The sequence below is a fragment of the Micropterus salmoides genome, unplaced genomic scaffold, assembly GCF_014851395.1.
Source record: "Micropterus salmoides isolate LMB-PRFRI ecotype aquatic unplaced genomic scaffold, ASM1485139v1 Ms_hic_scaffold_15, whole genome shotgun sequence".
In the NCBI taxonomy this organism is placed as follows: domain Eukaryota; kingdom Metazoa; phylum Chordata; class Actinopteri; order Centrarchiformes; family Centrarchidae; genus Micropterus; species Micropterus salmoides.
Genome location: NW_024040596.1, coordinates 17,402,038 through 17,425,247, shown reverse-complemented (window position 1 = coordinate 17,425,247; position 23,210 = coordinate 17,402,038). Strand labels below are relative to the sequence as shown.

Genomic DNA, 23,210 nt, shown 5'->3' with positions numbered 1-23,210 from the left:
AAAGGGCTCAGAACAAAACATGTTTCTAAATACTTTTGTCTTCCTTCGATGCAAACAGTAGATCTACTCGTAGATGAGTCTGTGCAATAATCTGAGATTACCAATCTTACCAGAATAACTACAGCCTACAGAATTTAACATTAATATTGCAAGTAAATACTGTGGTCTTCCATGTATTTTTTTTCTCTATGCAAAACACTGCTGCCTTTATTTAATGTTCTACAAAAATGTTTTTTTGTTCCCATTTCTAAATAAAAGTAAACCCATTTCTAAATAAAAGTAAACGATTGAAAAATTCCATGAACACAAATAAATGAACACATAATATCTGAATTAAGCTTACTTTATGGGTATTTGTTTTTCTTCCAAATTAAATGACATATTTTGTTAAAATAACAGCTGCTTCAGGATGGAGATCATTAATGACATCTTGATTTTTCCTTCATATAGTCCATTTACACCTCAGTGGGAGTGCAGCAGAGATGTGCCTTGGACAGTACAGCTCCAGTGTGTTCAGACAAAAGAAAGTAAAGATCATTTTGGCCAAAATAATGACAATTGAAGAGCACAGAGAACAGAGTGTTTGAGTTTGCAGGTAAAATTAAATTCCTAAGAGTAATGATTGTTCTGTACATACTTAAATTCAGGAGAATCCACTTCAAAGTTGTTCCTCATGTGCTCTAATAGTCCCCCATCACTTGCACTCAACCATCAGCCATTCCTGATTCAGGAACAGGCAGTCCAGATAATTATGTCTTGTATATTTAAAAGGGAAAAAAAAAAAAAAATCCCTAAATTCCATATTCAAAGTCACCTCAGGGGTCAGGAGTCAGATATGCAGGGAATCAGAGGGTCATGTTTTTCTCTGGTGCCTGCTTGTGGGCGAGATAAAGGAAGAGGATGCTGGACAGGGCGCTGACCAGGAAGATGACATCAAACCAACGGTGGTAGAAGTTGAACTGCAGCTCTCCCAGAACCTCCGTCACAATGGAGCGATACTCCAGCGGCATGCTCATGCGCATCAGCAATACGGATGATACAAAATACATCCCCTAGTGGGGTGAGACACAGAGAGAGAATGTTTTGGTTTAGCTGCTGTTTGTAGGCTGTGCATTGTGTTACAAGACAACTGTAAAGTGAGACACTCACCATGATTTGAGCGAGGACAAGCACGATGACATTTGAGGACTTGTTACTTGATATTGCATAGAAGAACTAAAAGGGAAGAACAAAACAGATTAATTAAAGGTACCATAGAATGGAAAACTGTATTTACCTTGAATAAAAAGAGTTCAGTACATGGAAATGACATAACATCAATCATTGTTTCTTTCTTCATATGTAAATCTCGTTCATGCAAAATACCCCAGAAAAACGGGTGAATGCCAACAAGCACTAGATGTACATCATAACATCTGGGATCATTAATGTTTACGCCACCACAATTTACATATACCAGCCCAAGTTCCAGAGAACTGGTCATTCAAGCTCATAGAGCTAGAGCTGGAGGTTGTCTCACAGAAAGTGTTTTTACAGTTATGAAGGTAAGGTAAATATTTTCTGGTTTTCCCTCTGGCCGCTCTGCCTCAATTCTGTGATTTACGAAATTTCCTGATGGACAGATAGCGTTACTTGTTACTAATGCTACAGTAACCACTAGCTGCTGATAACAGTAGCTGTTATTATCAGCTGGTTCTGAACCAGTGGTCCAAAGCTTCTGTACTAATGTGAGGTTTAACACCAACACAACCCCAGAGCATCTAGCTTCCAGTCCGGTCAGAATCAGAATAGAACGGCTAGCTGCATGGCTTACTGAGTAACTAATAGCAGCTGCTGATAGCAGTAAGTTAGTTAGCAGCTAAAGTAACAGGTAACATACAAACTCCGTAAATCGACAAAAGTGGAGGCAGAGCAGCCGAAGGACATCAAAGGGAAAACAAGACAAATTTTTCTACAACAAAACTGATCCAGTTTCACTAAAACCAGTGAATAAAGTTGTGTTTTTGTACAGTAATGAGTAATGAGTGATGGCTAGTCTTGCATAGCGGTGCAGCTAGGTCCCGCCCCTCTTCTGTGCTCAGAGAAGTTGGCCAAGCAGAAGCAAGTGTGCTTCAGTGAGGGGGACCTTAAAGAGACAGGAACTAAAACTGAGTGTTCAGAAAGAGGGCGAAAAGAGGTGCTAAAGAAATGGACAGTATGAGAAAAATAATGTGTTTTTTAAACATTAAAGCATATCAGTATTTTCTAGTAGAAACCCTTAATACAAGTATGAAATGAGTATTGTAAAGCACCTTTAACCTCAAGCTCTGTAGCCATTTTGACATTTATCATGTGATAGTTTTACCTTAGTGAGGGTGATGAGTAAGCCACGAATGGATGTAACGATAATTATTCCCACCAAGATGAAAGAGATGTGTTGGGACCAAAACTTTACCTGAGACGGGGAGAAAGACACCAAAATAATATAAAAAGCAAAGCAATGAACAATTTAAATTAGGATAGGGACAGAGGATGACAACTTTCAATCGGCATTCATCATGTATTCATTTCAATTTAAATCTAATGCCATGATCTGTGAGTGTGAGCTTTGAAAACTCAAATAACTGTCTATATGAAGAAAGGACTGAGAGAAAAAGCAGGCAGAGAGATCATAATGAGTCTGTAATTATCTTTACATAAGGTCATGCTGTGTGACATGTGACCATTTCTGCAGGTGTGTGTGTGTGTGTGTGTGTGTGTGTGTGTGTGTGTGTGTGTGTGTGTGTGTGTGTGTGTGTGTGTGTGTGTCTTACATCGAACTGGATGCCCAAGTAGTTCACTGTAATTTCAATACCCCTCGTCACTGGGTCCGTCTTTCCAACTCGATCAAACACAATGTTTATAGTGGCCTATGACAGACAGAAGAGTACTTTTTTTTAACTTCCTAAACTATAAAAAAAACACAACAAATGTGATTACGTAACTGGCCCATAGCACTCACAGTATCTATATGAGAGTGTGAAGGAAAGACACAATGCCAGAATACAACATGTTCTCACCATGAAGATTTTCCAAACACAATAGATGGAAAAGAAGTAGCCGAGGAAGTTGAAGTATTTCCCCTGGAATGTCTTTGAGTACTCAATTCGCTCCTAAAGATAAGGAAAGGTGTTGCTAAAGATTTAGCTAATCATTTATCATACATGAGCAACAGGGGTAATCAACATGGGTGTGTATAGATAAAACTGTTTTTGCAATAGCAGCCATTGCTGTCAATGCTGTCACCTGTCCAACTAGAGATGCATAAATACAATTAAAACTATGATAACTGATTTATTTGGCCACTTTAGGGCCAGTGGAAACTAGTTGTGAACAGAACAATGACATTATCACCTTTTAAGTTGATTTGGTGAACTTCTACACATCCTTCCATCCATCTGAATATTATTTTTTGTTTACAATTTTCTATGTGTCTGTGTACGTAGTTAAGTGGAACAAAGTGTTCTTGCATGCATTTGTATGTATGCATGCACATGTGTTACCTTGGTGGCTTGCAGGTCCACAGTCTCAAGAAAGAGTTGTCGACTCAGTTCCTCTAGGGCATCAACCTCCTGCTGGATTTGAGAGAGGTCTGGAGGGAAGAAGTCAAGGCTGACATCTACTACAAGTACTGTAGACAATTAGTACATAGTTATCTGGTAACAGCTAATTATCTTATAGCAATCATTTTCCATAAGTATAAAGGATAATTTCACTGCCTGTTTGTGTGGAGGTTACACTCTTGATCATGCCCCAGAATCCTGTCTGTTTGTTCTGGTCTTCCCCACGCTGGTACATCTGCCTCCTTGTCATAGCGATCCTACACGTACAGAACAAATTGTAATGGAACAATCATTTGTTTTATTCATTTTATAAAAAATAAAATACCCCCCCTCACCGTTTCTTCTTGCTGACAATCATGTCCATAGTCTGGAGCAGCCGCCTCTCCAGAGCAAGGATGTCACTGTCTGTTACGTTTCTGTGAAAACAACAAAGCAGGAGACATCAAAGCAATGGCAACAGTTTGTAATGCAAACAAGTATTGTGATTCAGGATGGTAATGTCTGATGCATAAGCAGACTCAGATTAAAAGGCTGTGTGATACAAGCTTACCTGAGGAAATAGGACATGTACGTGTAGGGACAGTTGACCGCACCAAATCCAGACAACAGAGCCATGAGTGTGACTCCGATCACACCAACACGACTGATTAGCTGCTCAATGGACAGGATGCCTAAATAAAAGACAACAGACTGGCTACAGAAACGCCATTACTTCACTTACCTTTAAACACTTTTGCAGATCAAGGACTCTCACATTATGAGAAAAAAAGGCAACCACAGTCATTAAGGTGCCCAGATAGAGGAAGGATACACACTCACCATGTTTTGGACTCAAGATGGGGAATGGGTCTCCCAGCTTCCAGAAAAAATACATGAAGGTAAACCACACCATACAAGAGAACAGAAGCCTCTGTCTATGCACTACAAAGACACAAAGCAAACAGCAATGACATAATGGTTGAAATAAAATCATCAACAGCATCATGAATGTTTATTTTTATTTTTAATAGTCAACCAGCTATACTTACACAGGCGTATGTTGCTGACAACAAAGTAACCAATATAGAAAGGCACCACAAAGATTAGAACCAGCAGTATGACATACAAATTCAGCTTCCAGTGGAAATACCTAGAACTGTGGAAAAGACAGAAAGAGGGTTAAAATTCTACTAGAAGCAGCAATAACACACTGTTACACTCGACATAAAATGTACATACCTACTACTTAAGGCACCCAGAATCTCAAAGATGATGAGCTCAAACATGGTACATGAAAATGCAAACGTAACAGAGAAAACCACCTGGACAACGTACTGTCGCACCTGTCAAAAAACAAAAACAGTCAAGACTGGATGACTAGTTGTGATTGTTGCAGACCTACAGCTCTACCGGAAATGATCAGGTGAAATGCACTTGTGTGTTTCTCTCATTGGACTCATCATGATGGCTGTAAATAAATGCTTGTGACACTTGTGACACTGTACCTCATAATCTTTAAACAGCTGCCGCATAAAGAACAACCAGCCAAATCCAAAGAACAGCACCTGTGTTAGATTAAATGCATTTGGTATGTATCAGAAATGCTACAATACGCTTAACAATATTTTCACAATAATAAAACTTTAGTTATTCCAATAAACCTGTTTAGATTCAATACAAACATATACAGTCGCAGGAATAAGTATGTGAACCCTTTGGAATTTCCTGGATTTCTGCAAAAAATTACAATTAGTGTGTGTCTTTTATAGGGCAGCTCTAAACAACACCTCCAATCTTGTCTCATTGATTGGAATCCTGACTTCAATTAGCATTTGGAGAAGTCATTGGCCTAGGGGTTCAAATACTGCACTTTTTCCACCCTGCACTTTGAATGTTTACAGGTTGTGTTCAATAAAAACATAAAAACATATAATTGTTTGCGTGGTATAAGTTTACAAAGACTGTGTTTGTCTATTGTTGTAATGAAGATCAGATTACATTTTATTACATTATTTAATTTATGTAGAAATCCAGGTTATTCTAAAGGGTTCACATACTTTAAACTGCGACTGTATGTAATAATAATAATATAATATAATAAAACATGTGGAAAATGAACTGTGAAGGTGTTGCTGGTGGTTGAGTTTGAGTAAGAAAACAATTTAACATGGATTTGGTTGTGGTCAAATTGATACATTTTGTGTCCAGACAATAAAGTTTTTCACAGTTTAAAGAGTGCTGTTGTGCTGACTGTGTGAACAGTTTTGAAAGAGTGGTAAGTTATCGTTTTGACTGTTTTCAAGACGTATTTAGCACTTTAAAGTAAAACTTCTTTAGGACGCTAAGTTAAATAACGCTCACAGAGATACGTAGATAACATTTAATGCAACGTTGGCTTGCAACATACTGGGTATTCTTGTTCAGGGACAGAAAGACACGTTACAACTTGTTGGGTTCACCGCTTCATCATCAGCTAGCTTAACGTTACGTTACCTGTGAGGTGAACATGATGACTGAGTCCACCAGAAACGACATGATGATGTCTGTAAAACAGCCTGAAGTCCGCAAAAAACTGACCGTACAAGTCTAATAAGGTCAAGGACAGTTGCAGTTCATGCTGATGTAAAAAAAACAATCAGGCTTTAACTGTTTAAAATGCTTGTTATGTTGGTAAAAAGCCCATTTCAGGCGCATTTGTTGTTCAGCTGTCAACCGTCGCCCATGTGGGTACGTCACCAAAATGAGTCCGACACATACTTCCGTCGCAAAACTGTGACGGTTCACAAAAAACTCAAAGGTAAATCACAAGATTCATAAATTATTTCGGAATCATTTAAATACATTTATAAACAGGCCTACATATTTGATAGTAAATACTGAACTTGTTTTTTTTTAATTAACCCTGAGGATTTGTGCGGTGTCATTGTAATTACTATGTTTATATACAGAGGGCGACAAAAAATCAAGCTGCTAACGTTACTACTACTACTACTAATAATAATAATAACAACGTAGAATACACTTTTTTTAATCCTACTTATATGAGCGAGTCCTATGAACACTGTATTTCCTGCCAAAGTTTGAAAAGTTTTTATTATTATTGTTGTTGTTGTTGTTGTTGTTGCTGTTGCTGTTGTTGTCGTTAATGTTGTTGTTGTTGCTGTTGTTGTGCTTTGTGTTTTTCATCATTTCGTTTTAGTTTGAATGCTTTGGCTCATCCAAGAGGTGTTTTTGTGCATTAAATCTTTTTATATTTAGTCCCAAAATTTACCATGAATTTAAGAACCAGTAAGCACATCACAACTTGTACTTTTTAGATACACTGTTGCAAGTACTTCTTTGATTTTACTCAAATGCTACAACTGTAACATTTACAGTTTGAATGCATGCATTTTATATATTAAACATTTTGTTTATTTACTCTATAATTATTTATGTCCGTGTTTATGACAGATATCTTTTTAAAATATCTATAAAATTGAAAATGAAAGTTGCAGGGTATAGTAGGCAACCTCTGAACTACTTATACTGTGCTATTTCTTTCACTACACACTGAGTTACTAGTGAGCAGACACATGAGTCTAACTTTAGCCTGAAACCATTTATTAACAAGGAAAACATAATTAACATTTGGAAGATACGTAGCAGGGGTAGGCCGAGAAGGCTGCATTCATGGAACAATTACTCAAAGCGTAAAACAAGAATCTTACATTTACCCTGGAATCGCCACCTGTCCCACAAAATAATACACACTTACTGACACTGGAGGGCGCTGTGAGCCCAAAACTGCGTTGTGGCTGTGCCTGCACACAGAACTCCACCATATCCAGTAAACTCGTAAAGTCTGGAGCTGCCACTGGCTGGTGTTCATTGTGCTGGTGGTGCGCAGAGTAGAAAACACTCGGAAGCGTAGAAATAGTTTCTCGCTCGTTCTGGAGAGATGTTACAAAATACTGCTGGGTCGTAAGGACGAGAAAGATGTTTCAGAGGTAGTACATCTTCAACTTTTGGCTTTTATCTTTTGAGGACAAGTAGAGGTGAGTCTTATGGGTGTATAATTTGTAAGACACAGGGAATAGAAAACATATGATAGGTAGCTCTTTATCAGCTGCAGATCATCTAAGTTAATCATAAATTGTGGTACTTTTAATTGCTGTGTATCTTTGGTGTGTAATTGACTGTAATAATATGTTTGTATTTATTTATTAATGCAAGTTCATTGGTTGATGATGTATTAGACTTGAGAAAAGGTTTTGTCACTGAAAATGTTTAAAGAACTGATAACTCTGAGACCAACTGATAACTGATTTTTCATCTGAAAACCTTTGTGCATAGGATGTTATAGCACCTGAGAATATTAATTTACATTGCATACCACTGAATAGTTTAAATGTGCTGGACAGCATCTAGTGACCACAGGAGCTGACATAGCTTTGGGAGTAGGAGAAGATTAGGTTAGCACATCAAAATTCCTTCTGTGTCACTGTTAGATCACTGGTTGTAAAAAAAAAAAAAAAAAAAAAAAAAAATATATATATATATATATATATATATATATACATAGGAGAGTTTATGTTGGGCTGAATATAATAACTCAGGAAGTTTTTCCATACCTCAGTACCAATCTTCCCCCTCCGTGTTAAATAAGCAATGAAGAAGATGATGATCGAGGCCTCTTGTAGGAAAGGTCTTCAGGTGTGTTTACTCCTACTGATGGTGGGAAGACTGCAGGGTGAGTCTGCCATGCTTAAAAGATACAGAAAAACTCAAATAGTGACCTAATGTCACACTAAATTATGTTTTAAAAAATATATATTGGTGGATGTTTCAGGCAGGGTAAAAGCACCAGAGCGTCTGGAAGCTCCCGTGGGGAAGCCCTTCAATCTGACTTGCAGTGTTTCGAGGGAACAAGGTGAGTCTCTGAGGCAGGTGCGTTGGTTGGATGTCCAGAACCAGACCCTGCTGAGCTACCAGCCCGGCCTCAGAGACAGTGTGAGTGGACAGCAGCATGTGGAGCTCGCCTCCTCCCCAAAAGACACCTCGGTCATCACCATCCGCAGGGTGGGTTTCCGTGACGAAGGCTGCTACACCTGCATCTTTGACATGCATCCTTCCGGTTCAAAGCAGGGACAGACCTGCCTCACTGTTACCTGTGAGTAAGGCCATTAATGACAGCACCTTTAATTTTATGTACAAGTATGCAGTTTCTGTAAATAGAAGAATACCAATTTGTTTTTGTTCTTGTAAATAGAAGAATACTAATTTGCATTATTACATGTGAACTAAAAATTTATAGATCATGAAATTACATTTAATGTTAAACAACTGGCAAATGTCATTCAGTGTAATTCAACATTTACAAATACATACAAACATATTTAGAAGGAATAAAGGATCTGGTGCTTTGTAAATAAAAAATAAATAAAAATACAATAGGTGCTCAAAAACCAGTATGGGACAAAGACCTTGCAATCTAGTGCCTCAAGTGTCTCAATCTCTGACATATATTTCACCCTGACAGGAGAGACTTAGAAGAAACAGTTTTTAGCCTGTGACACGAGCCAGGAAGTGACTCTGCTGTTTTGACAAAGTTGTGAATGTGTTGATCATAGGTGTCATTTCCACAGGGGACACTGGGGACACTGTGGGCATGTCACTTTTTAAAAGCATAAGTATAAAGGATAAAAATAAAAACAAATAGCTTACAACAAGAAATGTTAACTAACAAATGAAATGTTTGCTATTGAAAGATGTATTTGCACAAATAGAAAACATCCAATACAATGTAAATGTAGAAGAAACAAATGTGAATTTTCCAAAAAAAAGTAACTTAAGCTAAAAAAAGAAACCTTATGATTCTAAAATGACCCAAAATGTGCATGCGGCGATCAATATCTTGAACAAATTAACACAGTTTCTTCTTGTCCAGGTATTCCATAATCTCCCTCTGAACAAGACAAACAGAGATATTGTTGACTCGGGTTTTCCCTTAATATCCAAAGATATGGTTGATTTATTATCTTTAGCTAACATTGTCAACATTATTGCTTAAGTTGTTTTTTATTTTGTCATATTTTAGGGCAGTGAGACTGGATAGGCCTGTTGTTATCGCTGGGCTGACTTACATGCACTACAGTGTATGTGGTTTCGGGATTGTTCGATTGACGTGGTGTTGCAGGTGTGGATGTGATGGATGACTTGTCCACATTGTTGTGAATTTTATGTATCAAATCTGTAGCAACCTACTGCATGCTAGGCTCTTTTGATGCACCTTTATGAAAACATTTTCCTGACCCGCCATAATTTGTTATTGTCTGCTCTGACCTCAAACCAATACTGTAACACTTCCTAAAATTGCATATGCAGAAGTCTGTTTAATAAGTTTTTTATCTGAGCCCCTTACGTCCCCACCACTTTTTAACACAAAGTGATGTCCTTGGTGTTGCTTAGTGATCATGGTGACACACTGAAGGGAGACAGATCTCACCCTAAGAGACAAACAGAGGAGCTCAGATATCCAGAATCAGTTCAGTGAAACTGTGTTTAGTTCTTCTTAAATTAGCTGAATCAAATCGAAAGTGTTAATATTGGATTGAGGTGGTGCATTAGCATCTACAGGTGCTGGTCATATAATTAGAATATCATCAAAAAGTTGATTTATTTCAGTAATTCCATTCAGAAAGTGAAACTTGTATAATGTATACATTCATTCCACACAGACTGATATATTTCAAGTGTTCATTCCTTTTAATTTTGATGATTATAACTGACAACTAATGAAAACCCCAAAATCAGTGTCTCAGAAAATTAGAATATTGTGAAAAGGTTCAATATTGAAGACACCTGGTGCCACACTCTAATCAGCTAATTAACTCAAAACACCTGCAGAGGCCTTTAAATGGTCTCTCAGTCTAGTTCTGTAGGCTACACAATCATGGGGAAGACTGCTGACTTGACAGCTGTCCAAAAGATGACCATTGACACCTTGCACAAGGAGGGCAAGACACAAAAGGTCATTGCTAAAGAGGCTGGCTGTTCACAGAGCTCTGTGTCCAAACACATTAATAGAGAGGCGAAGGAAAGGAAAAGATGTGGTAGAAAAAAGTGTACAAGCAATAGGGATAACTGCATCCTGGAGAGGATTGTGAAACAAAACCCCCCAAAATGTGGGGGAGATTCACAAAGAGTGGACTGCAGCTGAAGTCAGTGCTTCAAGAACCACCACGCAGAGACGTATGCAAGACATGGGTTTCAGCTGTCGCATTCCTTGTGTCAAGCCACTCTTGAACAAGACACAGTGTCAGAAGCGTCTCGTCTTGGCTAAAGACAAAAAGGACTGGACTGCTGCTGAGTGATCCAAAGTTATGTTCTCTGATGAAAGTAAATTTTGCATTTCCTTTGGAAATCAAGGTCCCAGAGTCTGGAGGAAGAGAGGAGAGGCACAGAATCCACATTACTTGAAGTCCAGTGTAAAGTTTCCACAGTCAGTGATGGTTTGAGGTGCCATGTCATCTGCTGGTGTTGGTCCACTGTGTTTTCTGAGGTCCAAGGTCAACGCAGCCGTCTACCAGGAAGTTTTAGAGCACTTCATGCTTCCTGCTGCTGACCAATTTTATGGAGATGCAGATTTCATTTTCCAACAGGACTTGGCACCTGCACACAGTGCCAAAGCTACCAGTACCTGGTTTAAGGACCATGGTATCCCTGTTCTTAATTGGCCAGCAAACTCGCCTGACCTTAACCCTATAGAAAATCTATGGGGCATTGTGAAGAGGAAGAAGCGATACGCCAGACCCAACAATGCAGAAGAGCTGAAGGCCACTATCAGAGCAACCTGGGATCTCATAACACCTGAGCAGTGCCACAGACTGATCGACTCCATGCCACGCCGCATTGCTGCAGTAATTCAGGCAAAAGGAGCCCCAACTAAGTATTGAGTGCTGTACATGCTCATACTTTTCATGTTCATACTTTTCAGTTGGCCATCATTTCTAAAAATCCTTTTTTTGTATTGGTCTTAAGTAATATTCAAATTTTCTGAGATACTGAATTTGGGATTTTCATTAGTTGTCAGTTTTAATCATCACAATTAAATGAAATAAACATTTGACATATCAGTCTGTGTTCAATGAATGTATACATTATACAAGTTTCACTTTTTGAATGGAATTACTGAAATAAATCAACTTTTTGATGATATTCTAATTATATGACCAGCACCTGTATTTTGCCAACAGTATGTTGACCCCTCTGTTCTTTTCACTAAGTGGGAGATATTGTCGGTGTCATAAATAGCCTTGCTCTCAGACTTGGAATAACAAGTTGGAGGCTGACATGAACAGTGAACGCACAGTAACTGATTTTGATGATTTTGGATAGGCTACCTGTCCTTGGAATCCACCCATTAAAATTAAACAAAAACAATTCTCCAGTAGACTCCAGGGACAGATACTCCACCTACTCCACCCTGCAACCTCAATATCAATCTGCTGTGGGGGTTTGTGAAAATATGTGAATACAGATGTCCCTAACCCCTTAACACAAGTTGATGAGCCCATTGAGCCTCAGCCAGTCATGTTAATAAAGATCTGTGGAGCAGTGGGAGAAGGAGGGCTTATCTTTCTAACCAGAAACAGCTGTTGCAGATTCCAGTGACTGGTTTCTGTTTAGGTGCCTCATATTTCGGGATATTGTCCTGTTATTCACCTTCTGTCTCCCTGTTCTTTTTCTCATCTTCTTCCACTGGATGGGGGGGGTCTTTTCACTCCCAGCGCAAGTCACCGTTGACAGCAACAAGACAGCAGTGAGCGGCAAGAAGGCCTCCCTCTCGTGCTCCTATGGTTTGCCTGAAAAGGTGCAGCAGATCATATGGAGACACACGTCTGCGCAAGGAGACTCCATAGAGGTGGCCTCCTTTGCAAAGAAGAGCGACCCCATGATAGAGCCACCGTATCAGGGGAGAGTCTGGCTAAGTGCCTCCATGTCCGACAGTCAGCTCACCATCCAGCCTGTCACTATCCAGGATGAGGGCTGCTACACCTGCCTGTATACCACACATCCCGACGGGCCAAAGAGCTCCACAGTTTGCCTCGCCACCTTTGGTAAACATTTATGTCCCCCACCAGCCATTATTGAAGATTATTTTATTTTACATTTTAAAAAAGTATTGCCCACCCAGAAACAAAATGGGTGTGGAAAACATCACCAGGTTATGGCAGGTTATGTACAATATATTGTACATACATTTTAATTATCATACAGTGTTTGTGATGTTGTAAAAAGTGACATTTCTTTTATTTTTACTGAAGCATCATGCAATGTAGGGATAAGGCCATAAGGCTGGATTAAAGGATACGTTTGTATTTCTTCAAGACTACTTACAGCCTAATACAATACTCACATGTACGCTGAAAGAGTTATTGGGAATTGTAATCATTCCTCCTGTTCATGTTGATATCTTCCTAGTGAAACTCCACTGTAAGAGATGGGGGACAAAGTCCTCACTGTGCAAGAATGTTTTAGTCATCATTTTGGGAAATGTGAGAGTTATAGAAGAAGATTGACACCACTCTTATGTTTGTATGGTAAATATGAGGCTACTCATAGCAGCTTTAGCTTAGCAAAAAGACTGGAAACAGAGGAAGAGCTAGCCTGGCTCTGCACAAAGGTAATCCCAACATATCCAACTAATCATTTAAATTCAACTGAAGGTAATATGTGTCTTGTGGCCTGAGTTGGCCAAATCAAGTAGTATTTATTTTTTGTCACGCGTAGGTTTATGCCTGGTGTTTTCCCATGTTTTTTACATCCATGTTTTAGACTGCCTTGGATGTAAAAGTAAGGACTGTCTGTGGAAACACAAAGAGGGAAGTTTGTCCTAAAAAGACTGAAGATAGTTACTTGATTTGGCTAACTCTGACTTCTGAAGCCTCACATTAGTTTCCTGGGAAAAAACACATAACCCATTCTTTAATCTCAATATACAGTTTAGGCAGATGGGAGTTAATTTGTAAGTTTCTGAGTAATCCTTTAAATAAGTGTTGGACAAATGGACATTTTGACTTTGTGGAAGCGTTACATCAGGGATCAACAAAGTTATTTGGATTCTTAGTCTGGGCATCATGAATGTCATGGCAGTCTATCCAATTGACATAGATGTGGACCAACAGATTGACCCTCACTTCCATCCCTATAGGCATGCTGCAAAAATGTAAAAATATGACATTCGGGGCAGATACATTTATGTGTTGCCAATGCTTCTGTTGTTACTCCAGTCATAAGCCTTTCGCTGCAGTGTTTCACTAGAGTGTCAGTTTTGTGTTCACCTCACTGACAGAATTTTTCTTTTTCATGAAATATAAATGTCAGTTATTCAGATGCACATATTTGCAGGGCTGTAGCTGTGAGTTAATCTGTCACAAAGTATATGTAGGTGCTGGGACGACAGTATCCTTAAGAGAAAATGGAGGTGTCAAACGTGTGGACAAACTGACAGGTGCGCCTGGGATCTAGACAGGAATATTGATCTTATCTTCCTGTTTGTGGCTGCTGAATGTTTTCATGATAAAGCAAAGGCTAACACACAGCAAGGTTAACACACAAACACAGAACAATGTGTCCATGTAAAGAATGGGCCATTCGAAAGAATGATGGAGGCAGGGAGTGAGGTCCTGATGCATGACTGTGCCAGTGTTTGCAGCAGACAGTGATTCTCTCTGTGCTTTGTCTCTCCATGCTCATTTGCTTTCCCACTTCGGTCTCAATCCCTTTCTCTCTCAGTTATCTCAACAAACAGATGTGCTTTTGTTTGAAATTGAACTGTACAGTACAGTAGGTGTTTCTAGTAGTGAGGCATGGTTAGCGTAAATGGTGGGTTTTTTTTCTTGTTGTGTATTGCTGCCAACAGTTTTCCACCCCTGTCCCACTGTGGATGACGTGATGCCCCCCTCCTCCCAACAGTGACAGCTAAGGGCCACCTACTAGGCTAACATTTTAAGAAATGTTAATTGCCGGGGCACCTTGCGAAAATAAAAAAGAAGTAGGCTAGTCAAAATGAGTGATCTTAAAATAGAGTTAATATTGCACTTACATTCATCAGGTGGCCAGAAACATGACTGGATGTGTAAATAAGGAACTGTTTCATCAAAAACCTCCATATCACCATATTCACCATATCAACTTCAAAATATGTCAGTTTTGTGTTCAGCTTGTTTTTACATTACTTGCTTTTATATTACATCATGATAGTTTAGAGTATTACAAAGGTGCTATAATGACAAGGGAAAGCTAGGGAAAAACTGTGGAGAAAAAATAAGAGCCCAAACTTCACTCCAGTTTTGTGCATATTTACAGAGCATTATGGTTTGGATTGTTAAGAAGATTGTTAAGAGTAAGTTTTTTTCCTGTTGTGGTTTGACCCACCCCCAAATTTGATACAATCCAGACCAACAGTGGGTGAAATTTGTTTTCATTTTATTTACTGCTGCTCGTTATGTCCTTGTATTGTATGTATGTTGATCTTTTGCTTCTAACATATCCTTGCCTGGGACATTTGAGTCAAGTGAACAGACCAGGTAAGCTGCAATTGAATTACCCTTTGTGGAATTGATAAAGTTGTCTGAATCTGAATCTGAAGTTCCCCACCTAAAACTCTGAGAAGACACTGAAACTAGGAGGCCCAAATATTTGTGGCTAAATGTGTTCTTGCCAACAAAAATGTTCTCGGTTCCAGTGCATCACATTCCTCACTCAGCCCTGAGAACAGTGAATTGAAAACAGTCAGAGATTTACTTATGGATCTTACAGTAAGTGTGCAGGAATTCACATACCCAAGCTGATCCAAAGGCTTCAGGGTTTTCCCAGGTATCATTTAACAATTTACCCAAAGACATTTTGAATTATATACAAATAAAAACTAACTACAATGTGAATTCTTGCCAATTTTTGACAGTTCTTCCACAGCGTGCTTTCCATAATTCACTTAATGTTTGATCATTTTGTGATAACATTTCCAGAGCTTTCTAGCTTGTGCATTTCACACACAGCACATGAGAACAAAGGAAGAAGGTAGAATAAATTAATAGTGCATTTCAGTGAACCTGTCATATGTGCCGTAATCTGTCACTGTATGAGCTTGCTTGTGTTTAAATATATACGCCAGTTGTTGTGATGCAAAATCTTGTTTTCATCTAATTTTTTTCTGTTTTTTTCTCCTAGTGCTGCCCAAACCGCAGGTGAGCTACAAGACCACCTCTCCAGGTGTGATCGAAGCCAACTGTACCTCAGTGTCCCGCCCCCCAGCAGAGATAGTGTGGAATGTGGAGAGGGATAACCGCACCATGGGCCCCCCTGTGACGACCCAGCTCCCGCAGAGTGACGGGACCACTCTTGTCATCAGTACACTGACTGTCAAGTCAGGGCTGCTGAAAGATGTGTCCATCAAATGCTTGGTGCATCACAAAGGGCTTGAGTCACCAATTGCGGTATCTATGAACACTAAAAGTGAGTAGCAAACCTTTGCTTCAATAAGACACTCAAAATTGTACTTTTGGTATACACCAGAAGTACCTTATGTCATTACCTTTGATGTTTTTGGAAAAAGAACCATACTAGCAATCTTTAGTATTCTTGGGTAACACCAAGAATACTAAAGAAAGCACCAGAGATTGTTGGAGACTATAAAGGACACAGAGTGTAGACTGTGCACATCCAGAAAACCTTTACAGGAGCTGGATCCAAAACTAAACTGAAAACAAAAGATCTGCATATTTTGCTGACAGATTGTAGTGATAGCTCTCAGTAAGTGGCAGTAATGCATCAATAAGCTGGATGCCAATTGCCGTAAAAAAAGAAGAAGTTAATTAATTATTTTTCAAATAAACATCACAAAGCTAGAATCAGAATCAGGTTTATTGCCAGGTACATTTTCACATACAAGGAATTTGCCTTGGTATAAGTTGGTGCTTACAGTATACATGAACATAAATATAAATATAAATATATGAAAATATAAAAAGTAAGGAGATCAAAAAAAGCACACAAAAAATACAATAATACTATAATGCAATGCTGATATGCCAATACATTAGTGTTTTACTGAAATGAAACAAAATGTTGCTCTGTTAAGTTGAATTTATTGGGAACTATCGGGACAGTGTGGATCTTTTTCTGACTTTTACCTTCAGACTAAAAGGGAAGTCCTGATCACAGACTTTCTTCTACTACTTCTATTTCTCAAATGTACAAAGTTCCCTAGTAAAACTAATACCTAAAATATGCTTTATTTAACTAAAATAAAAATCTGTAAAACTGTTAAACTAGTTTTAATGGGCAATAGGGAAATGTGTGTGGCTTTAGTCTGCTGATAAGCTTTAGTTGACCTTGGTGTCATGTGTCAGGAGTGCATACACTATAAATTAAGTCTCAAATATAATCAGTGAGGGTCCAGAAAAGACAAACACTGTCCAGACTAGCACAGGCCCCTCATGACATTTAATCTGACTTTTGCAAGGCCCGGATTTACACACCAGAGTTTATTTTTATAAAAATGTGTATCTTTCTCCCTCCATAGTTGGGACGGCTCTCACCATCCTGATCTCAGTCACTACAGTGGCAGCCCTCTTGGTCATGTCCCTCTGTTTCTGCCTTTGGAAGTGTTTCTTGCGGAAAGAAGGTCAGTATGTGTGTGTGTGTGTGTGTGTGTGTGTGTGTGTGTGTGTGTGTGTGTGTGCGTATGCATGTGTGTGTGGCATTCCAGACGAGATATCAAGAAGATTTTACTGTTTAACTGGAAGACATACCATTTTTAAACTATTATATTTGCCATTCAAGAAGAGGTAAGTGAACAATTAACACAACGACAATGCATTATAACATGGAAAATGTATTTATTTAACTTTAAGGGGATGTTAAATGGCTTAATCACATAATGGTTTTGAGCTGGGAATGAAAAAAATATTTTCTTTGGAGGTTTGTGTTGTACTTTACCTTTTCAGAAGTTGCTGATGTTCTTCTGACTTATATGGGAAAGTTTCTGCAGATTTACAACCACACTACGATCATCCATCATCAGGAACTTAAGAAATCATTTGTAGGTCAATAAAATTTATTTGTAGGGCTCCCTTCCTACTGTGGGTTTTGGCAAACTGCCCGGGTTTCTACAGAAACAATGAAAGGGAACAGTGGTCTATGTGGATGTGCTGCTGCACTGACTTAACTATAAAAACTGTTGCTATTAAACAAGGTCAGAAATCCACATTTCAGAGGGCAGAAGGTGTGACATGTCTTAGTTATGCCCTGAGATTTTGTGAAATGAGGAAGAAAGCCAAAGTCACAATGCAATCCATTTACCCTGGGAACGTCTAGGGCTTATGGGCCATGGTGATTGTCAAAGCTAAAAAAACATAAACATGGAATGAACAACGATTAGTTTTTCTAAAAACTTGCATCCTTGTCTAAACATATAAGCATGACACATGACATATTTTTAGTTGTTTTAATAGTTAAAATTGACATTGGGATTTTAAATTAGGTTTTCTTGCTTCTGGGGGACTGGTGACAACTACATTTTCATGACATTATGGAATAAAAAGTGTAAAGTGTCATGAAATATAAACAACCTGAAGTGGCAACAATGTTTAATAAAATAAAAGATAGAAACTTAATGAATTTATTTGTTCATTTATATTTTTTACATAATTTATTCATATGATTTTTTCTTTCATAATGTCTTCTCAATTTATTTAATATTGAACACTGGGGACAAATAGATTAGTGGCATGATATCATGCTTATGTCGTCCACATATGAGAACATGACAGTTATTTAATTTTTAATTTACATAAAACATAAATTTTTTGCAACCTGCACTCCATCTGCACTTTATTCACAGGTCTAGTAAGTGTTTTCTGTCTGCGCATTTAACCATGGATCTGTATAGTCGTGCTAATTGTGCAATATGTATTGTACACAATGAGGTAATAGCTGCACAACAGCTGAGGCAGAGCTCTGGTGTCTTAATGGACAGGACAGCTGAGACTGGATCTGGAATGATGAGGCCTGGTGCACATGTTTTTTTAATAAGGTGCAGGTGTTTTTTATGATTATGTTTGCAGGACATTTTCTATGATGGTTCCAATGTTTTTTATGCAGTGACAATATGGCAAGAACCTGTCCATCCAATGAGAGACAGACCGTTATTAGCAGGAAACAGACAACTTACAGTAAACATCTGGCAACCATAGTTCTGCGAGCCAATGAGGGTAGGGTCCACAGGCATGTCACTTCCTTTAGCTGTCTGTTTATTTATTTATTTAAGCATATGTGAAAATGCTCATGTTCATATGTTAAAGACTTAGCTAGACTAGCTAAACATTCTTACTTGTAGTGTGCTAGATGTAAAATAAGTACTATGCTAAATTGCATAAAGAAAAGGCACTGCAGATTATACTAGCCTTTTGGTGAAGCTAGTTTTTATGTTAACATATAGTTAAGAAACATAAACCTCTTTTGTGCTATCAGTGTCAGTGGTATCAGTTTTAATGGTTTGTGCCTAAACTCATGCTGCCTTCAAAAACATTTACAAGAAATATATTTTTTAAATGTATTTTTAAGTACTTACCACTAAAGTTAAAACAATACCGGTAGTTAAACACAAAATCACCATATACAACAAGCTAATCTTTAACAGCACAACTCACATTTAATGTTAGCATTAAGGCGTGTTTTTCCACAATCTGCTATAAGGTTAAAATGCATATCTTAGTTACAAACGTCTTCATAAAAGACTGATTTCAAAGTTATATTTGCCCAATAATATTTAAACATACTTGGATTTTATTTTACTTCTTATTTTTTTGCACAGAAGTTAACTTACAAATATTAGTTAGATCAACCATAAAAGCAGGCCTATTTGCTTTTAGACTTTTGTGGCAGAAAAGGAAGTAACGCACCTCGGGACATTTTCACATTTGCTCACAGACCTGGGGTCCCCAAACGTGAGGCCTGTAGTTGGACCCTTCTCCCACTGCCTCTTCATACTCTGCTTTTTTATGTTAAGCAATAATTTGCCGTGGCGGTGCGGTGGTGCAGTGGTTAGCAATGTTGCCTCACAGCAAGAAGGTAATGGGTTGTGTGGAGTTTGCATGTTCTCTCCGTGTCTGCGTGGGTTCCTCCCACCGTCGAAAGACATGCGGCCTAGGTTGATCGGTGACCCTAAATTGTCCTTAGGTGTGCATGTGAGCGTGAGTGGTTGTTCGTCTATGTGTGGCCCTGCAATGGATTGGCGACCTGTCCAGGGTGTACCCCGCCTTTCGCCCCATGGCAGCTGGGATTGGCTCCAGCCCCCCGCAACCCTGTACACAGGATAAGCGGTTGACGATGGATGGATGGATGAATAATCTGCCGTGTGATGCCAACTTCATCACTTCAGATCATGTATTGTACAAACCCAGAATTTTTTCCATAATCAGGTGAAACATTATATTTGCCATTAGATAAGTATGAGTATTAAGTATAGCTACTGAATGTCCAGCTGTGATGTCTCTGTATGTTTCCTTACAAGCAGGAGTCTTTTGAAAAGCTGAATAGTGTAAGGTGGGGGGTCTGAATTTGCCTTGTCATGCTGTCAATAGCTGTAAAATTTTAAATCTCATTTTAATGGAAAATATAAATGTGAGAAAACACTGAACTTGAAAAAAATGTATGTTGCATTCTTCCATTTTATGTCATTACTTCTCCTGTTCTCTCCATGTATTTCTTTTCAGCCGATTAATCTTTTAGATGAGACCAATGAGACCAGAGGCTGAAAAGAAGAGGCAGTGCTTCCCAGAGGCCAACCTTGCAGAAATGTTTCCCTGCATCATCATCATCATCATCATCATCATCATCATCATCATCCCCATCAAGGGAAAATGCTCTGACACACCTCTACAGGATGTCAAATACAATCCTATGAGCGCCAACTGTGCGACATTCATCTCTGCTCTTCTGCCTCTTACCAGACTCTTATATAATCTCCAGGCTGTCCTCACATGAAGTCAATGAGAAAATGCTGAGTGCATGATTTTTTCCTCTCTGGCTCTGTAATTGATTGAGGCGATGGCTACACATTCCACAGCCCACAACAGAGTCACTTAAAATACTTCACTCTGGTTGTTCTCGTCATTTACCAGGTCATTTAAGTATAAGTCTGGTGATTTATTATTTTTCTTATACAGCAAATCCCATGAAAAGCCTAAAGCTTTATTCAGACTGCAGGCAAATCAGACAGACTGTCTGCACAGTTATTTGTGAGTGACCAGATCAGATTTGTGTGTCCAGACATTACCAACCAATCTGCATGGCTTGCTGTGGTAAAGATGTGGGCATCAGTAACTACGTACGGAGGTAAGGTGGCTTTTTAATGTGGAAGCATGAGAAATGGAGATTATCACTCCTTCGTCGCTGAGTTTGTCTGGTGCGATGGAGAAGTCTTGCAATGTGACTTGAAAGAACAAAGAATGGATTTTATGCTCTTCCGTGGCTTTGGATTTCATGTCGTCGTTGCGTGTCACAGTGCATGTCGCGTTGCAAGTGGTGCAAATGACATTTTGAAATTCGATTTGAGTGGCCAGAGCATCCAGACTGAGACACATCTATAGAAATTATATTGGAATCACATTTCAAACCACCTCTAAATGTGGCTTGTATCCAATTTGGTTTTTTTGCTGTCCATACTTCAGATGAATCTGGATATGCCAAAAAAAAATTATTTGGGCTAGCAGTCTGAACAAGGTCTAAAACTAACAATTTATTCTACTTAAAACTGTCTGTGTAGCCAAAACTATCCAATTGTCCAATAATGATTAAAAACAAATTAACAAGCCACATGATGCACATGAGTATCTACCAGAGCAAATGAACCATGTGCTCACAGATTTGTCCGGTTCCCAGGCTAATGCCCAGCTGTTTTAGAAAATGATTTAACTTCTTATTCTCAGTAAGTTCCCTGACTGAACTAGTAATGTTTACATGGGAGTATAGAATATCGCCAGACTTGTCCTTTAAATAAGCTAATTGGCACTATGAACTCACCATTAAGTTTTTACTTCTTTTACCTCAGTCAAAGGCCTCAGTCACTTCTGTGTGTTGTCAAACCTGGGTGGGGTTACGGATTTTCTGTATTAGTTCAACTAAGAGGGCTACAAGCGTATCTATCGTTTGTGTAATATCTATTGCAAACTTTTTTTTACATGTTGGAAGTCTGTTTGTGTGTGTCGTGAGAGAGAATGTGTGCATATTTTCAGAGGTTAGATGGCTTGAATCAATTCCCTGAAGAAGCAACGATGAAACCTTTTTGGTGCCCCCGAAAGGAATGCGTGTCATGTTGCCTGTCTACAGTCAGACAGAGTCAGGCCAGTTCATGTGTGTGATGATGTGAGTGTTTAGGTTGGACTGTTGGGTGGCTTGGTGGTTTGATAATGGTTAAATTACCTAAAGAGCCAATGTGCTGCTGTGATTGTTCTTGAACCTCTTGTTTTTTTTGTTCGTTGCTTTGGATCAAAGTGGCACCAGAATGCCTAAAATATGTGTTATGAGGCTTTTGGAATATATCATGTTTGCATGTGTACAGCGGTATTTAAAAAAATAAGCTTTACGCTGAAATAATCTTCTGTATCAAAGCATATGATTTGAATTTGAGTCAGTTATCAACTGAATAACATGCAAGTTATCAGACTTCAAGCTTTGTGCTTCAATCGGGCACATCACATTCCTCACAATTAAAAAGAGTTTAGGCAGCATTCCCCTGTCTGTATAGTTTCACTATATGCACATTAACTAATCCTGAAACGTGTTTTTTGAAACATTTTTTAAATAAATGGAAATGTTGCATAGCATCCAAACCTGTACAGAGCAACTGTTGGCCCGTAACAGAAGAAGAAAATATGAAACGATGCATTATGACCATGTAAAATTGATGTAATAAATGGAGCAAACAGAATAATAAAAATATTAAAAATGGCAAGTTTCTTGATGAATTTCAAATCTAGTGGCACTCTTTCAGCTCAGCTTTGTACCTCTCAGAAAAAAACATGAAATTCCTTTCTGGTGTGCCAAACCTGGCTTCCAGATGCAAATTTCTGGGTCCTTTTTCATCCCAAGCCAGGCGGGTTTTGGTGGACCTCGAAGAGCAAAAAAACACACATGTTGTGCACACATCCAGACACACAGGCTGTAGAAAATTGTTGTAAATTCTGTTCTAATTCATAAGCTATTTCTGTATGTTTGAAAGGCTGATTGTATGAGGTTATGTGTCCACAATCAGTTTGAAATCAAGTTACGATCAAGTTTGAAATCTGTTCCTTAAAGATGCATGCTGAACCATTTTCTTTCATCATGTCTGCTTATCTGCATTTGTCAGGCTAGTTCATGTGTGGGGTAAAAAAGTGTCCTTAAAATATCATTGAACAAATCCCTAAAGCAATGCCTGCTGATTTGAATGTTGCTCTGGATCAAAGTGGAACCTAGACAATGAAATTATAATGCTATTATAATGCTATTTTAGGCATTATTTACAATTAAAGCTGTTACAAACTTGCTGTTTATTAAAAATACTTTTCAGATTTTTACTTTTTAATAACATGAATGTCTTCTTCATGAATCCCAAATGAT

The 23,210-nt window shown here is 38.5% G+C and overlaps 2 protein-coding genes across 5 annotated transcripts; one reads left to right on the top strand and one right to left on the bottom strand.

Annotated features, from left to right (window-relative positions):
* Positions 1–262: 262 nt before the first annotated feature.
* si:ch73-390b10.2 (Golgi pH regulator) lies at positions 263–6,296 on the bottom strand. Of its 2 annotated transcripts, none has more exons than XM_038720715.1 (14): positions 6,054–6,296; positions 5,066–5,125; positions 4,800–4,903; positions 4,610–4,716; positions 4,401–4,502; positions 4,132–4,252; positions 3,917–3,997; positions 3,729–3,838; positions 3,522–3,610; positions 3,039–3,131; positions 2,793–2,888; positions 2,345–2,434; positions 1,150–1,215; positions 263–1,052 (listed from the first exon to the last, which is right to left on the bottom strand). In XM_038720715.1, the coding sequence occupies exons 1-14, from the start codon at positions 6,093–6,095 to the stop codon at positions 846–848; spliced, it is 1,368 nt and encodes a 455-aa protein (XP_038576643.1). In that variant the 5' UTR covers positions 6,096–6,296; the 3' UTR covers positions 263–845. The 2 variants fall into 2 exon arrangements, with proteins under 2 accessions (XP_038576643.1, XP_038576644.1); XM_038720716.1 differs by having other exon boundaries at positions 3,738–3,838.
* A 691-nt stretch (positions 6,297–6,987) lies between these two features.
* zgc:113337 (uncharacterized protein LOC503741 homolog) lies at positions 6,988–22,559 on the top strand. Of its 3 annotated transcripts, none has more exons than XM_038720712.1 (7): positions 6,988–7,549; positions 8,179–8,292; positions 8,392–8,712; positions 12,332–12,661; positions 15,777–16,061; positions 17,131–17,232; positions 20,324–22,559. In XM_038720712.1, the coding sequence occupies exons 2-7, from the start codon at positions 8,211–8,213 to the stop codon at positions 20,329–20,331; spliced, it is 1,128 nt and encodes a 375-aa protein (XP_038576640.1). In that variant the 5' UTR covers positions 6,988–7,549; positions 8,179–8,210; the 3' UTR covers positions 20,332–22,559. The 3 variants fall into 3 exon arrangements, with proteins under 3 accessions (XP_038576640.1, XP_038576638.1, XP_038576639.1); XM_038720710.1 differs by having other exon boundaries at positions 6,988–7,597; XM_038720711.1 differs by having other exon boundaries at positions 6,989–7,597; positions 8,209–8,292.
* The last annotated feature ends 651 nt before the right edge of the window (positions 22,560–23,210 follow it).

Excerpts from the sequence above, each read along its gene's own strand:
- zgc:113337 (XM_038720712.1), top strand. The coding sequence starts at position 8,211 with ATGAAGAAGATGATGATCGAGGCCTCTTGTAGGAAAGGTCTTCAGGTG. Across the intron at positions 8,713-12,331 it reads GACCTGCCTCACTGTTACCT|CGCAAGTCACCGTTGACAGC; the intron begins GTGAGTAAGGCC and ends TTTCACTCCCAG. Across the intron at positions 16,062-17,130 it reads GGTATCTATGAACACTAAAA|TTGGGACGGCTCTCACCATC; the intron begins GTGAGTAGCAAA and ends CTCCCTCCATAG.
- si:ch73-390b10.2 (XM_038720715.1), bottom strand. The coding sequence starts at position 6,095 with ATGTCGTTTCTGGTGGACTCAGTCATCATGTTCACCTCACAG. Across the intron at positions 4,904-5,065 it reads AGCTGTTTAAAGATTATGAG|GTGCGACAGTACGTTGTCCA; the intron begins GTACAGTGTCAC and ends GTTTTTTGACAG. Across the intron at positions 4,253-4,400 it reads CATCTTGAGTCCAAAACATG|GCATCCTGTCCATTGAGCAG; the intron begins GTGAGTGTGTAT and ends TCTTTTATTTAG.